Consider the following 16,231-nt stretch of genomic DNA (forward strand, 5'->3'; position numbering starts at 1 on the left):
GAGGAGCGACCCAAGATTCCGAAGGAATTACGACGTTGGAGGAGGGGACGCAGGGCTGGAGTGAAGTACCAGGAAAGAAGGAGACGGTACAAACCAAGCATTCCATCCATTCTCATGGGTAATGTAAGATCTTTACCCAACAAGATGGAAGAGCTAATTGCGCTAACCAGACTGCAGTGGGAGTACAAGCAGAGCAGCCTCCTCCTGTTCACTGAGACATGGCTCACGGACCACACACCGGACTCTGTCATAACTCTGGATGGCTTTCAACTGGTTAGAGCGCACCGGAATGCAATGGAGAGTGGTAAGAGCAGAGGTGGGGGACTAGCAATGTATGTCAGTGAGAGATGGTGTAACCCGGGACACATCACTGTGAAGGAACAGAGCTGTACCAAAGACATTGAACTGTTGGCAGTTAGCGTCCGGCCATACCACCTGGCCAGGGAATTTTCACACGCTATTGTGCTGACTGTTTACATCCCACCCTCGGCCGACGCTACAGCAGCCTGTGATTACATTCACTCCACTGTCTCTCAGCTACAGATGGCACATCCGCAGTCCCTCATTATTATTTCTGGGGACTTCAATCATGCCTCACTATCTGTCACTCTCCCAAACTTCTCCCAGTACGTTGACTGCCATACAAGGGACAGCAAAACCCTGGATCTATTGTTTGCCAACACAAAGCAGGCTTACAGTGCATCACCCCTCCCCCCGCTTGGCCACTCAGACCACAACCTGGTCCTTCTCCACCCCACCTACACTCCTATGGTGAAGAGGAACCCCCCCACGAAGAAGGTGATAAGGGTGTGGTCTGAGGAATGCACTGAGGCCTTAAGAGACTGTTTTGAATGCACAGACTGGCAGGAACTCTGCAAGCCTCACGGTGAGGACATCGACGCCCTCACCCACTGCATCACGGACTACATTAATTTCTGTGTTGAGAACACTGTGCCTACCAAGAAGATACAGTGTTTCTCAAACAATAAACCGTGGGTCACCCCAGAACTGAAGGCCCTGCTGAACAAGAAGAAGAGTGCTTTCTGGTCGGGAGACAAGGAGGAACTTAAGAAAGTCCAAAAGGATCTTAAATACAAGATCCGAGAAGGCAAGGAGCACTTCAGTAGGAAGATGGGAAAACCAACTCCAACAGAAAAACGTCAGAGAAGTCTGGAGGAACATGAAACAAATCTCTGGACACTTCCAGGACAATGGAGGAGCCACAGTGTCTGCTGGCCGGGGGTGGGCTAACGACTTGAATCTGTTTTTTAACAGATTTGACAATGGCCCACTGATCACCTATCCCACCCCCCAGGTTCCATTAACCCCCCTCCAGTTGCCGCCCCCCCCCTCCGGGTGCAATGCCATTGTCACCTGAGCTCTCCTCTCACCACAACCCTGCTTCACCCCTATCCACACATCTATCCACAACGAAGCGAGCCCCACCCCCCACTCCAGCCCAGCCTCACATCTCCTTCACAGCTGATCAGGTGAGAAATCAGCTCAAGAGGACGAAGGCAGCAGGTCCGGATGGAATCTGCTCCAGACTGCTCAGGGACTGTGCAGACCAGCTCTGTCAGGTGGTCCTGTACATCTTCAACCTGAGCCTGAGCCTGGAGAGGGTTCCTGAACTGTGGAAGACTTCCTGTGTGGTTAAGGTGCCAAAAATCGCACACCCCAGGGAGCCCAACCACTTCAGGCCTGTTGCCTTGACTTCTCATCTGATGAAGACCATGGAAAGGCTCATCCTGCACCACCTTCAGCCACTGGTGGGCTCAGTGTTGGACCCCCTGCAGTTTGCCTACCCTTCTGGAATTGGGGTGGATGACGCTGTCATCTACCTGGTACACCGATCCCTCTCTCACTTAGAGCAGGCGGGGAGCACTGTGAGGATCATGTTTTTTGACTTCTCCAGTGCTTTCAACACCATCCAACCCGCACTACTGAGAGGGAAGCTGGAGGGAGCCGGAGTAGGCAAACAGCTGACTGCATGGACCATCAACTACCTTACCAACAGACCACAGTATGTGAGGCTCCATGACTGTGTGTCTGAGGTGGTAATCTGCAGCACGGGGGCACCACAGGGCACGGTTCTCTCACCTTTCCTGTTCAGCCTTTACACTTCAGACTTCTGTTATAATTCGGACGATTGCCATCTACAGAAGTTCTCAGATGATACAGCCATCATTGGATGCGTATCAGACGGGAATGATCAGGAATACAAGGGGGTCATCAGTGACTTTGTTGGCTGGTGTGAGACCAACGTACTCCAAATCAACGCCGGCAAGACAAAGGAGATGATCATAGACTTCAGGAGGAAGTCACCCCCTACAACACCGGTGAACATCCAAGGGAAAGACATTGAGATAGTGGACTGTTATAAGTACCTGGGTGTTCACCTCAACAAGAAACTGGACTGGACTACAAATACAGACGTCCTGTATAAGAAGGGCCAGAGTCGACTCCACCTGCTGAGGAGACTGAGGTCCTTCGGAGTCTGCAGGACTCTGTTAAGGACATTCTATGACACTGTGGTAGCATCTGCCCTTTTCTATGCAGTGGCCTGCTGGGGGAGTGGATGCACGGACAGGGACAGGAGCAGGATTGACAAACTGGTGCGGAGGTCTAGCTCCGTGCTGGGATGTCCCCTGGAGTCTGTGGAGGTGGTTGGTGAGGGGAGGATGTTAGTAAAGCTGACATCCATCATGAACAACCCACATCACCCACTGCACGAGTCTGTGAGTGGGCTGAGCAGCTCCTTTAGTCAGAGACTGAAACACCCTCGCTGCAGGAAGGAGCGCTTTGGCAGATCATTCGTCCCAACAGCAGTTAGACTCTATAACTCCTCAATCACGATGTCATAAGTCACTGGACACTGTGAACATCCACAGTCACCACTTCATGCATAATGGACCTTCATGTGTACGGACATGTGCAGGTATATGTCTGTATATGTATACATATGTATATCTAGTGTGTACATGTGTGTGTGTGTGCATGTCTATAAATAGGAATAGTAGTGGTACAATAGCTATATCAAGCTATATAGTTTATGTCTTCCATATTTCCAATTATATCCATAATCACATACTGTGTATGCTACCATTGTATATAGTGTATTATCTTACTTTTTTTCATTGATTGTACTTATTTGTATTTTTGTATTTCCTTCTGATATCTGTACCTGAGCTGAGGTGACGCAAAAATTTACCCGTTGTGGGATCAATAAAGTCTTATCTCATCTTATCTTAAACAAGAAGTGTGGAGTCAGTCTGAAGTCCAGAGCACAGCCTGAGTCCACAGTCCTGAGCAGAGCCACAGTGAGACTGAAGCAGCAGCTCGATGCTCCTACACTGGATCTGTGGTTACATGAGCAGATTTCTATGGATCCAGTGTGACTGTGATGAGTCCTGATGAAGTGAACAGAGTGAAGATTTGTGTAGAAGCAGGAAGTGTGATCAGCTGCACTCACCACTGTTGCTGAGAGGAACCTGATGGACTCCAGTGAATCTTCTTTTAGAGACAAACAGGACTCGACTGCAGCTCTGCTGCTGCTCTCTCACACTGTCACTTCTGCAAAATGACGTTGAGCTTCTTGTTTTTCAGGTGTTGCTCCGTCTCTTCCTGCCTCTCCCTTTACAGGAATCAGCCGGTCTGTACTCAGTGACTGTGTGCAGCGGGTGGGAGGAGTGAGGAGTGGTGTGTGGGTAAAGTTCAAACAGTAATGACAGCCCATTTTAACTTTGGAGAAGCTCACTTGCGATTGTTCAACATGTTGTGTAGCGCTTTCGATTCCGATCTTGCAGCCTGCTTGAAAAAGAGAAAATTGCCAAACAAAAAATCTCAGTGCACTGTTAAAAATCAAAAAATATGAAGGCCTAGTTTTAGGACTTGTCTAAGCATACTCTTAGAATAATTGATCAAAACTGGCAGGTTCAAAGTGGTACCAAAACAAAATGCATCAGTAAATCTCCAAAACTTTCATCCACCAGTCACACCTCACACAACAGCAATATTCTATTACATAATGAGTTTTTGTTTTCCCCCATGTACCCAGATGTGTGTCATGATAAGACCTTCCCCACACATCAGAAACAAGAAACTCAATAATCTATTAGTCTCCACTCATCTGACCCCCTGCAGCATTCTGTTCACCCCTGCAATGATTCAATCATCCTTCCCCAAAAATAATACTAGTTCACTAGTCTATGTATCACTTCTCAACCTACTAAGTGAACCGGACAAGATGATGTTAACAGAAATGCTTAAAATACTGTTTGATCTTCATGAGCTTCATTGCATGTGTGTTTGTGTTAGTAGGATTAATGCATTTTTCTGTTTGTGTAATTTTGTGTACCTCTCCTCTTTGCAGTGGTCCAGACACTTTTCAATTCTCCACGCAAGGCAGTCGTTTTTTCTTCCCAGTTTCCTAAACCCAAATTTCATTCCCACACTAAAACAGCCTTCCTCCATGTCCTCCCTGCTCCTTCCACTGTGGTCTCATCTCATCTCCCTCCTTGCAGCAGTCCAGTGAGAGTCAGTTGTCTTTCAGCTTTGTCCTGTGTCTTTAACACTCTCATCTTGCCATTTTTGCGCCGAAAGTGGCAAATGTCCAACTCAGGCAGTCTTTTCAAAGTCCATTCACACACAGTGAAGTTGCAGCTCGTTGGAAATGCACATCCACCCATCCAGTCATGATGATGCCATTTTTATCCTTGCTGTCGCTGTCTTGCACAGCTGCTGCTGCTGCTGCTGCTGGACCTTTTCTTCACTACTCAGGATGCTGCTGTGAGCTCTTGAGATCCATCTCGTTGTTCTGGAACTGCATTTCTTGTCTTCAGGGAGAGATTTTGGAGCTTGTGTTCTCAGGGTGACAAACACATGGAAGTTAAGCTGTAAAACAATTCAGCCAAAACTTGGCTTGAGTGTTTCTAATGATGTTAACCTATAATGGTGTTAACCTATAATTTTCTTCCGTCTGCTGCACGTGGAAAATTGATCCAGGTCTGCTCTTCACCTGCAAGTGACACACTGAGACATTTTGATCATTGTTCTCACTGCTTAAAACAACACATCTCCCCTCTCTGGTTCTGAACGCCCCTTTCTTAAAATCCAGAAAGTGAGACAATGCTGGTGGCCTGCAGTACCACCCTCACCCTCTAGTCGGAAACAACTGTTACACACATTTCTACACTCCTCTCTTTTTTTCTTTTTTTTCTTGTTTTGTTCCCCATTTTCAACATTTTGAACCCCAAAATCCAAAACATCCATTCAAAATCCAGAACATCCAGACTCAACAACTCCTCCTTCCCACTGCTGTCAGACTCTTGGACAGCTGACCTGTTTTAACAGTAATGTTTGCACATCAGGTCATCTTTCATATCAAGCTCACAGCTCCTTTGCACATACATCTACCTCACACTTACATTTAGTCTCCACTCATTTATTCATAGTATTTGTATCTTATCTTGTTCTATTTGTATTTATTAGCCTGCATCTGTGTGTGGACAGCACAGAGATCCACATCTGAAACCATCAACAGTCACATGTAGATCTGCTTCATCTTCAGCTCTGTGTTTCGTTTTTGTCTGATCTTCTCTGAAGCTTCCTGACAGTCAGCAGCTTTGACCTTTGACCCACATGAAGCTAACATGTGACACAGAGTCAGGACGCTCCGTGGAGATCCATCAGAACAGCTCGGGGTCATCATCTTTAGAAACTTCCTGTGGATCCTACAGTCTAAGATCCAGAGCTGTCACTAGGATGGTTCAGTCATTTCTCATCAGCTACAATTAGAACTCAGAGCTGAGCAAATATAATCAATCACATGCTGTAGAAACATAGAAGTTTCTATCCTTCAGAAAACATCTGACAAAAAGATCTAAAAGTGTGTGAAGAGCAACACTTGTTGTTCTCTAAATGTTTGGCCACAGCTGTAGAAAACACTGTGAGTGTTGGTCAGTAATGACATTTAATTTAATTTCTCTTTGTGCAGGTAAACATGATCCAATCTTCTATCTAAATGACTGCTTTGTCTTTAAAAAGGTGAAGAGTCTGAGGCCGGTGACCTTTCCCCGAGTACATCCTCACAGCGGCTCACAGGACCAGGCCTCACTCCTGTCCTGCCAGAGGAGAAGCTTCAGACATCTGATCAGTGGAGTATTAGTAACACAGAAAACTAAAGAGGACGTGTTACTTTCATCTTTATTTATTTTATACATCTGTCATTGTTAGACATGAGGTTCACTGAAATCATTAGTTTTGTCAGATTTCTCTCCCTCTTCCATGTGACTGTGTCAGCTCGTCAGCATCTGTTTGGGACGAGAATGCACCAGGAAGTAATGAAAAGTACCATTAAAAGCAGGAGAGGTTCTTATATTACAGAAGAAGAGATTATTTAAAAAACTATCTCAATGCCATCAATGATTTAGGAACCTGAGAGAGGACTTGGTAAAATAAGACGTTCTTATAACTTCACCCTGTGACGGGCCAAGCTGCGACTCTCAGAGATGGTGATGTAGGTACAGAGCATGTGAGAGTGCGGTCCAGGAAATGTCTCTTCTAAAACTAGATGAAGGCACAAGGGGATCAATGTCAAGGCATTGAGATTCGACATCTTCAGCCTTCAGTGGAGACTCCAGAACACCTGGGTGGGTATCATGACAGACAACAGAGAACAAATCCACGTTGAGACTTGGGAGGAAGGAGTGCTGGGCACAGAAGAGATGAAGAGTATCTGAGATGATGAGAAATCCATCTTCCTCCAAGCTGTGAGTACATCATAGTAAATGTGTCACACCTGTCCAAACCTCCCTCCACAGACGCTCAATTCTACATTTGAAAAATACAGAAACGTTGTCAAAGGTCAGTCGCAGACTGACAAAGAACAGCCAACAGCAATTCAGCTGGAGCCAGTCATGATGAAACAACAATAATGTCAGTTTGATCTGAAGAGCTTCAGCACCTCTGGTTGTGCTTTTCCCACTAAGAAAGCTTCCACATCCTCTCACAGTGAACATCACCTCAGCAGGCTCTGGACCATATCAGATTTTGAAATAAGTATTCAAACAACAGGACACACAAAAACTATTCAAATACCAGACTGACACACTTACAGCACTGAACAAATCCTGATGAGTCCATGTTTAAAAATCACGAGACTAACTTCAGAATAGATTTAACGGAGCTTTGCTCACATGAAGGCAAAGTGAGCAAATCCAAATCTTCTGATCCATCCAGAAAAAACTCAAGTGCAGTGCTGTCGTTGCATTAATGTTTGGGAAGTAACCATCCTCTCCTCAGACACAAGAGACCCTTTAAGACCAGCCTCGCAAAAGCAGTCACACTGAATGAGAAAGGAGTGGACAAGAGCTTTAAAAGGATGGCTGGAGGTCCACAGTGTTGAATTTGGTGGGTGGGTTGCACTTCCACTCCTCTAGTCAGAGCTGTATTTCAAACACACACACACGCACACGCACACACACACACACGCGCACACACACACACACACACACACACACACACACACACACGCACGCACACACATGCGCGCACACACACACACTTTGAATATTTGGCCATGTTTAATGTAGCAGATTCCCAAATAATAAATATGACATAACCCCAAAATGAATTATTAATATTTACTTTAGTATATCGACGTACCAACTACAGAAATGAAAAATACTTTATCACCTGGAAGAACTGAGTCACAGCCACAGCTTTACTTCTGTGTGGAGAACAAAGCGTCTTCATCAGAAGGTGGCAGCAGAGATCTCTAATCTGAATCTCCTCTTTTACAGTTTTTTCTGAATGCTTAAACCCTAACTGTGATTCCTGCAGCACAATTTCTAAAACTATTCAGACTTATAGCAAAACCACTCACTGAGTTTGCAAAACTAAAAGCACAAAAACTGCTTTGCACTCAGTTTGCAATTTTGTAACACACACTTTGCAAAACTGTAGGCACAATTCACTGCACAACACTCAATTACCAAATTTCCAACACATGATGGTCTCTCTTTGAAGTTTAAACCTGATGTTGAAAGAACAGTTTACACTGAACTGTCACAGTTAGTCTGAGGAATAAAATCTGCATACCTACTGACTACTTGTGGGATAAAGCAACAGAAATGAAGACTGGAAATAAAACGAGACGTTTCAGTCACACAGCAGAGTACTCAGCTGTTAGTTAATGTGATGACAGTGAGCTGTGTTTGTTTAATAGGAGTTGGTAGCAGATGTAGAGGTGGTTCTTTAACTGATACGGTGGCTTTGAAAACGTTCTCATATCCCAGCACACAGAGTAAATCATGTATTATTATGTGAAGTGGCGATAAAACCGAATTAAAAATTGAAAAGAATCATTCTGTGCTGTAGTTGTGTTTATCTCCTGCATCTCGGTCACTTCTAATGACACATAAATCAATGTTCAGAAGTCCTTGCTGTGTGTGAGACACTGACAGATGAAGCTCTTCTTCTCTTCGTGTCTTTGATCAACTACTTTTGTTTTGATTGTCATGATCACCGTCGCTCTCACTGTGTGCGAGGAAATCTGGATCCTGTTCTTATATGAATGATGCTAATCTCCATCTGTCGTTATCATAATCTGTGATCATCCCAGCACTGAAACAAGCTAACAGTTCACCTGTAACTCCGTTTGTAATCCACATGTCTGAACTACAGATGAACGTGATCGGCTCAGACGCTACTTGTCTGCATTTTTATTCTCTCCTTTGTTCTGCAGCTTAAGGACTGAAGCAGTGTGTGCATTACACCAGAGATTTGGATTTTCTTCTGCTTTTAATAAGCCTGAACTAACAGAATGCTTTCTACTCTATTTTGCTTGTAACTGTAGGTTTTTATATGAAATAAAACCATTTAAGCACAAACATCATAAATGATCTAAACATCAGATATTATCTGAGGAGTACCAGCCAGACAGAGTCAGGCTCACCTTAATACACAACTTGGGAGAGAATTTTAAAACGTTGACACACTGATCATCAGACCTTCACGAGACAGGGAGTAATATATCAAGCTTGAGTATGAGCACGCAAATATCTGTGGAGATTCTTTTCTGAGGGCGGGTTACACCGAAGGACGGCTTTGTCACTCCCTCCTTGACAAAGCAGTCAGAGATGTGCGTATAGTGTTTATCACTGCTAATCAAGCCAGTAAAGTAAGATGTTCTTGCAGCGTTTAGTCAGTTGAACAAGGTTAATAAGGTCTTTTTCCACATCTGTTCAGCTTTCCTACAGAATATAATCCTGCATCCAAGAGGAAGGATTGACGGTTTGAAATAAGCTGTATTTTAAAGGGCTACACAATGGAGAGCTAATCGACATGTATTATTAAAACAATTGAGGTTATCACAGATTTTTGAAAACGTGGATGTTTAAATAAGGCAGAGAGATTAGAATATAAGTGCAGAATTCAGATATAGCTTCTGAACTTTAGAATGAATTATGTAGTAGTCATTTTGTGGAAGTTGAGTATTTCTTATTCAGCTTGTTTATACTCTGCCTGAGCACTCACACCACTTTATACAACATGCCTCATTAATGGCACAAGCTCCTGAGGATGTTTTACCAGTCGGTGGTTGCTGGAGTACTTTTCTATGCTGTGGTGTGCTGGGGGAGCAGCACAGCAAAGAAGGACTCATCCAGGCTGGAGAAACTGATCAGGAAGGCTAGCTCTGTGGTCGGCATGAAGCTGGACACTCTGGTGACAGTGGCAGAGAAAAGGACACTAAAGAAACTGATGGACATTATGAACAATGCTGGGCATCCTCTGCACACGGCCATAAACAACCAGAAGAGTCTGTTCAGTGACAGGTTGCTTCTCCCCAAGACAAGAACTAACAGACTTAAAAACTCCTTTGTCCCACACGCCATCAGACTGTTTAACTCCTCTCTGGAGGGGAGAGGGAGGGGAAACAGGAGGACAAAGGAGGGAACAACTAAGCTGTAGTGCCTCTTCACCTCACTGTGTAATACTTTTCCTAATAGTCAACGGTGCAATAGACCTCAATACTCGAAATGTGCAATTCACTTGTATTTTTATTTTTATTCCTATTTATTCTATTTATCCCCTTTGTATATTTTATTTATATTGTCTCTGTATTTATATATATGTGTGTGTGTGTGTGTGTATTATATATATATATATAATATTCTGTAACTCTGTAACTTCTGTCGGTGCTGTGCTTTTTTGGAAACTGAATTTCCCAGAGGACCCACCTGAGGGATTAATAAAGTTCTATCTTATCTCTTAAGCTTTAAGTGCTTTCTATCCCACACTCACACTGCAGTGGGCTGTGGAGAACAACCTGGGGTCAGCATCGTGCCCGAGGATATTTGGCATGCAGACTGATAGATGTGCTCCCTTCTGAACCACAGCCACACTATGAGATCACATCCTTCTAATTACAAGGATTATGTTTCTTCCCTCAGGAGTTGGGATGATGGGCAGTGAGTACGACTGAACATAGAGATGGGAGGAGCTGAGGAAAGCATGAAAAGCCAAATTCTGTTGAGACAGAATGATTGGCTATTTATTATTTCACTCAATGGCACGTAAATCAATTCATAATCCTGGTAATGTGTTTTTCTTTCAGAATCTCTGGTTGCTATGCTCTCTCACAATTAAAATGAATCCACAGTTCATTTCTTTTCAAACGTTCAAACTCAGAGTCTTTTTATCTTTCATGTTGTTTTTACGTTGTTCTAGTGCAACACTCAGGCTGTAGTTTCCAGTTCCTGTGTATTATCTGCACACATGGTTTCTGACAACAAAGCTGACTTTGACTTGGAACATGTCGTGTCAGCAAAAGCTCTGGATAATGTTTCAGCGAGTCCTGTTCTCCAGACAAGAGATGCTATTTGGCAATAATAGCAATAATTTTCCACATGGAAAATCTTTCTATACAACTTTGTTTGCAGTGTGAGCTTCACTTCTATGTGTAGAACACAAACACTCATGTTCTCTTGTCCTCTTATACTCTGTTCAGGTCTGTTGAAAATAATGTCCCAGTGGAAAAGCTTGTTAGTTTAGGCCTTTATAGATTCTGATGATCTCTGAGCAGCAGCAGAAGGAAATAAACCTCCAACAGAACGAACTCTGGGAAATTCAGTCATCTTTTCACAGGTGGGGATGAGGTGAGAGAAACAAAGAGCTTTTAGAAATAACAGTCAACAAACACATTATTGGGATGAAGTCCTTTCAGCCTCTGTGCGACACACAGACAACCTCCCACAGACACACACAGACAACCTCCCACAGACACAGACACACACAGACAACCTCCCACAGACACACACAGACAACCTCCCACAGGCACAGACACACACAGACAGACTGTAGACAGATGAAACGAACATATATTGATGAACTCAGGATGACCTACTAGCCTTGTGTACATGTGAGAGCTTCAGATATATAGACTTACTGAAGGCTGTTGTTGAGTGTTAGTAAAAGGCGTACATGTGACAGGCGTGTACTCTCTGACGTGAAATGTTTCTGAGGCCAAGGTAAGGCCAAGCTGGGCAGCCAAGACCAAGAAATGGACCAAACACACCAGAATTGTTATATGTAGCAATGAGCAGCACTTTGCATGTTGAAGGACACGTGTATCAGCAGGGGTGGCTTACCCAAGAACACGAGCCACTCTTCTGTGGTCCTCGTGTGGTTCTGGGCACACCGCTCCTCCTGGCTGCCTGACCCACGTCTTCTCCTTTCACCCTGAATCATGTTCGCTGAAGCCAGAACTTTTCTATGTCTCACAAAAAAACAAATCATCTGTTCACCAGCCTTTATGTTTATCAGTAGGCTGGCTTTATTGTGCTCATTAATGCTGCAATAAGGACATAGTTAAAGCCTTGTATTCTTACTTGTATTGTTCCAACAGTTGTGCTGGGTCAGGGGTGGCAAACTCAATCGCACAGGGGGCCAAAGGTCAAGGCACACTTTAGGTCTCGGGCCACACAAGATAAACATTTATTGAACACTAAAACAATGTTTTTAAACATATATATGAATTAAAAAAAGACAGGAATATTATTAAATAAACTTCAAAAAATAAACTTTAAATATTTTGCTCTCCATAAAAATATATCCTGTCAAAATTACACAAGTTAGAAATATGAACATGCTGCCAGAAACCCAGAAAAATAAATGAGAGCAAATACAAGGTTGGAGCCGCATGTAGACGAGCTGGGCGCTGCTGCAGGAGTGCAGCTAATAAACTGTGTGGGCCAGTCAGTGTCTTTCCCTGAGTGCATCATTACACTGCAGCTGCAGCTGCATCTGCACAGGTGCAGCTCAGCAAAGTGCGCTGATTTGGTTCAACATTACTGCAACAGGGAAAGTGAGGCAGGCTGCACTAGTGCATTAGTGACAGCTTCACTGCGTCACACCATGATGGGATAGATGGTCGCAGAGGGTCAGAAAAGTTGGATTTGATGCGCTTTCGCCTGCAGTGTGAACGTAGCCTAAGACTACTAAATGAAAACACGTGGCTCAGTAGCACAAAAGACCACTAAAGCTAGGAAACACTTATTTCAAAAGCTTGTGCTTTACTAACTATAAGAAGCTAACATTTTAATAGCTCACCTGAGAGCCTGCATCATGCACAGTGGCTGTGTCTTCAACACTGTAGCCCACACCATTTACTGCATGTCACTGACTGGTAATCTGAAAGTGTGTGTGTTGTCCAACTGAACCATATCCTTTTGGTTTTTTATTTGGCAATATTGAGTTTGAAAATCATCAAGATGACATTTGCCATAATCTGGAGGTACTTAATGAACCGCAGACGCACAAAGATGCTTCTGTCGCCGTTTCACAGAGGTTTTTGGTTTCCAAGCAGTTTTCAGCCGAGTCCTCTGGGCTGCTGTTAAAGCTCCATGCTTGAGTTAGGACTTGGGTTTTGTGTTCTTCTATAAAAAGGTTTGAGAGACCATTTTATTTCCTTTTCTTTTCTTTCTTTGCACACTTGAAATGTATATAGTTGGTGTACTAATAGATCATCTAATGACTTTTATTTTACATGGAAGTCATTCTAAACTGTCCTTTTCTGTCTCATTTTCCAATTGGCTGTTCACCAAATCACTGTTCAGGTTGCTCCCCAATTTCAGGGGTGCCCCCAGTCATTACTGGGAAGAACAAAGGAACACACTGTTGGCATGTTTTATTTCATCTAGTGTGGATAATGATGAGTAAAAGACAGCTACCTTCACCATGCAAAACAACAGTGTGACACAAAGATGAGGTTATGTATCTCTGTGTTGACCATCAGTCAATATGACAAATTAAACAGCAGTGACATTTTATCTGGGTGGAGGTAAAAACCATTGTTATAAAGCGAAATGCCAGCAAGCATGGAGCTAAAATAAATAACAGTGTATTTTAGTCTGTTTGTTCTTGGTTTTGAGTGAAGGTACAGAAACAGTATATAAGTGCTGGTGTTCGGTTCAGCACCTGCACACTTGAAGGCTGAAGTTACAAGCTGACACTGATAACAGGGAAGATAAGGTATTATATCAAATGCTTGCTGGGAAGTGTCAGATTATTGTCTATCTTTTCTTTTATAAACGACCTACTTTGAATTTTCTGATTTGTACAGAGATGCTAAACATCACCATGAAGCTGCTGACTGTGTCTACACTTCTCTGCGCAATGGTGGCTCTGGGCACTGCTGCTGGTGAGTATTCCAGTATACTGAGCATCATCTATACATCTTATGCATGAATATATTAAACTGAAAATTATAATGAAAATCAACATTTGCTGTTGTCTAGCACTTCCAGATGAAGTGGCCAGTAATGGGACAGAGGCATCAATTTCAGCAGGTCAGTGGACTTTTCAGGTTTGAAACCAAAACTAATCACATTTTTATCATCAGTACATCAGCTTTCCTACGTCAGCTTTCATAAATTTGTTTTCATGTGTGATGGACTTAAAAAAGTTCATCTTTAACACTCAGATAAAAACACATTTTTCATGAATTTTTATTTTAAAAACTTTTTCCGACACAGTAAAGTAGCTCAATATTCTTTGATTGTCTTCAGGAGAACATCATGTTGAGAAGAGAGCAGCATCTTGTCCAAGCGGCTGGACTCAGTATGGGAATCGATGCTTTCTCTACGATAACCGTCAAATGACTTGGGCTCAGGCGCAGGTAAAAGCAGTGATGTGAATTTATCATTTATCCTTTGTGCAATCTTAACTCTTTCTGTTTACGTTGTCATTTCTATAAACTCAGTCTGTTGATTTCCATTGTAGCGAATCTGCCAGTCCTTGAATGCAAACCTGGCATCTGTAAACAGCAACGACGAGTACCAGTTCATTCGAGCCGTCATATCTAGTGCCTCTCGTGAAAGTGGACTAACATGGGTTGGTGGCTCAGATGGTCAACAGGTATATCACTTATCATTATTCAGAGGACCCTCCCCCATTAGCAAGCACGTGGTGACAGTGGGGAAGAAAAACAATTTTTAACAGGAAGAAACCTGAGGCAGAACCAGGCTCAGGGATTAGTTCCCACCTGCAGTAGATATGGAGGTCTTTAAGATGGGATCTGATTATTCAAGACTTTAAAATTCCTTCTTCATATTATTGTATCTACATGCACATTTAGAACTTGGAACTGTAGCTTATTTGTGAACATATTCTTGCCTACGTTTTTCTGTTTTCTAGGAGAATTACTGGTTTTGGATTGATGGAACCTATTTCACATTTACGCAGTGGTGTCACGGAGAACCTAACAACGTTGGGGGAAACGAGCATTGCTTAATGGTGAATTCTTCAGGTAAACCTAAAAGTACAATGTAAGAGCACTATAAATGTTAAAGAAAAAAGGAAACAATACCCAGAATCCCCCAAATAATCTTTATGCATTTAATGTGACAAACAGTGATGAGTGAAAAAATGTCAGCAGTACATTTTTCCATCATATTAATTATTTACATAGTGTTTTGATGCAATACTAAACACATGTATGTGTCAGGTGCTGTTGTTATACAGAACAACATATTTAGATCAGTGATCATTTCTCCATGTGATTGTGATTTCAGTTCATGCTGATTTTGTGTACTTACAGGAAGCAAGTGTTGGAATGATGGGAGATGTGACAGCCAATACCCATTTATTTGTGTCAGGGCCATCTGCTGATTCCTGGGCTCTCGTGAAGGCGTGGCCTACCTGACGACAGAGCAAATCCTCTAATATATCACAATAAGAATCTGGTTCTGATTTGATTTACTTCTTTTCTTTTACTGTAATGCTGCATAAGGAATGAAGCGACAAGTGACATAAACTGGAGTTGCTCTTTTAACAGGAGCAGACTGCATGTGCACTTGAAAGAATGCGTTTAGCAAAACGTTGTTTCCCAGAATGAATTGTTGTTTCTCATCTTCTTCATCATTAAAATCTTAAGCATTGAATCAAAATGGTCTGTGCATTTAAATGCTTCATGCTTATTAGTGTGCTCTTAAATATCACATACATCCTCACTGTAAAATCTAACTAGTTCTCTGAGCTTAAAAAACGTATGCAAACGCATTGACTAGAAAACAAAGAGACACTAACAACGCCTGATGACTAAATTAGGACGACTTAATCATTGTGAGTACAAAGTACTACAGATGACTTCATTTTTCCTGAGTGAGCAATACTAATGGTTTATCCACTGAAAAAGATTTGAAATCTAACAAAATAAAAATATATATAAATTTTGTGTTAGCTTACTATTTTAAATTTTGCTAATGTTTTATCATCCTTGAACTTGAGATTTATAGTAGAACACTTAAACACTATAAGTATGGCTAAAAAATAACTATCAGCATTTCTTCTAATGCAGTTAAACTCAGTCCAACGGTGATTTTCAAATGCAAGAAAGTATATCAGTAAACATCTTGGACACTGTTCTGCTAAATATCAAACAAGCATATTCCTACTATTGTGTCTTGTGCTGTTTAATAATACTTAAACAATTATTAAATTGGTATTTGTATATTTTTTTGTTACACAATTTAAAACTTTTAAAAACGTATAATAAAGTATTTCTCAACCTCATGCACTAGCTCACGCTGCCTATGCACTGCAGAATGCTAAAAAAAAACTTGTATGAACAGCACACAAGAGTGAAAACAGATATAAGATGCCTAGAAAAATCATATAAATGAAACATGTATGTTTTGGATACTTATGTGAAAGTAATGAGAAAGTGGCC

General features: G+C 42.4%; 1 protein-coding gene across 1 annotated transcript; it reads left to right on the top strand.

The window, feature by feature from the left end:
* Positions 1–13,626: 13,626 nt before the first annotated feature.
* Positions 13,627–15,227, top strand: LOC146712142 (ladderlectin-like). Its single transcript, XM_085452620.1, has 6 exons — positions 13,627–13,702; positions 13,800–13,850; positions 14,070–14,179; positions 14,284–14,418; positions 14,698–14,809; positions 15,101–15,227. Exons 1-6 carry the CDS (start codon positions 13,627–13,629, stop codon positions 15,169–15,171), a joined length of 555 nt encoding a protein of 184 aa, XP_085308746.1. The 3' UTR covers positions 15,172–15,227.
* Positions 15,228–16,231: the final 1,004 nt, after the last annotated feature.

The sequence above is a fragment of the Copadichromis virginalis genome, linkage group LG3, assembly GCF_057382275.1.
Source record: "Copadichromis virginalis isolate Kocher_CV1m ecotype Utaka linkage group LG3, C_Virginalis_male_GT1.1, whole genome shotgun sequence".
Taxonomy (NCBI): domain Eukaryota; kingdom Metazoa; phylum Chordata; class Actinopteri; order Cichliformes; family Cichlidae; genus Copadichromis; species Copadichromis virginalis.

What these genes read in the sequence shown, in the direction of transcription:
- LOC146712142 (XM_085452620.1), top strand. Translation starts at nt 13,627, where the DNA reads ATGCTAAACATCACCATGAAGCTGCTGACTGTGTCTACACTTCTCTGC. An exon ending in AGAGGCATCAATTTCAGCAG is followed by an intron (nt 13,851 to 14,069) that starts GTCAGTGGACTT and finishes GATTGTCTTCAG; the next exon opens with GAGAACATCATGTTGAGAAG. An exon ending in TGACTTGGGCTCAGGCGCAG is followed by an intron (nt 14,180 to 14,283) that starts GTAAAAGCAGTG and finishes TTTCCATTGTAG; the next exon opens with CGAATCTGCCAGTCCTTGAA.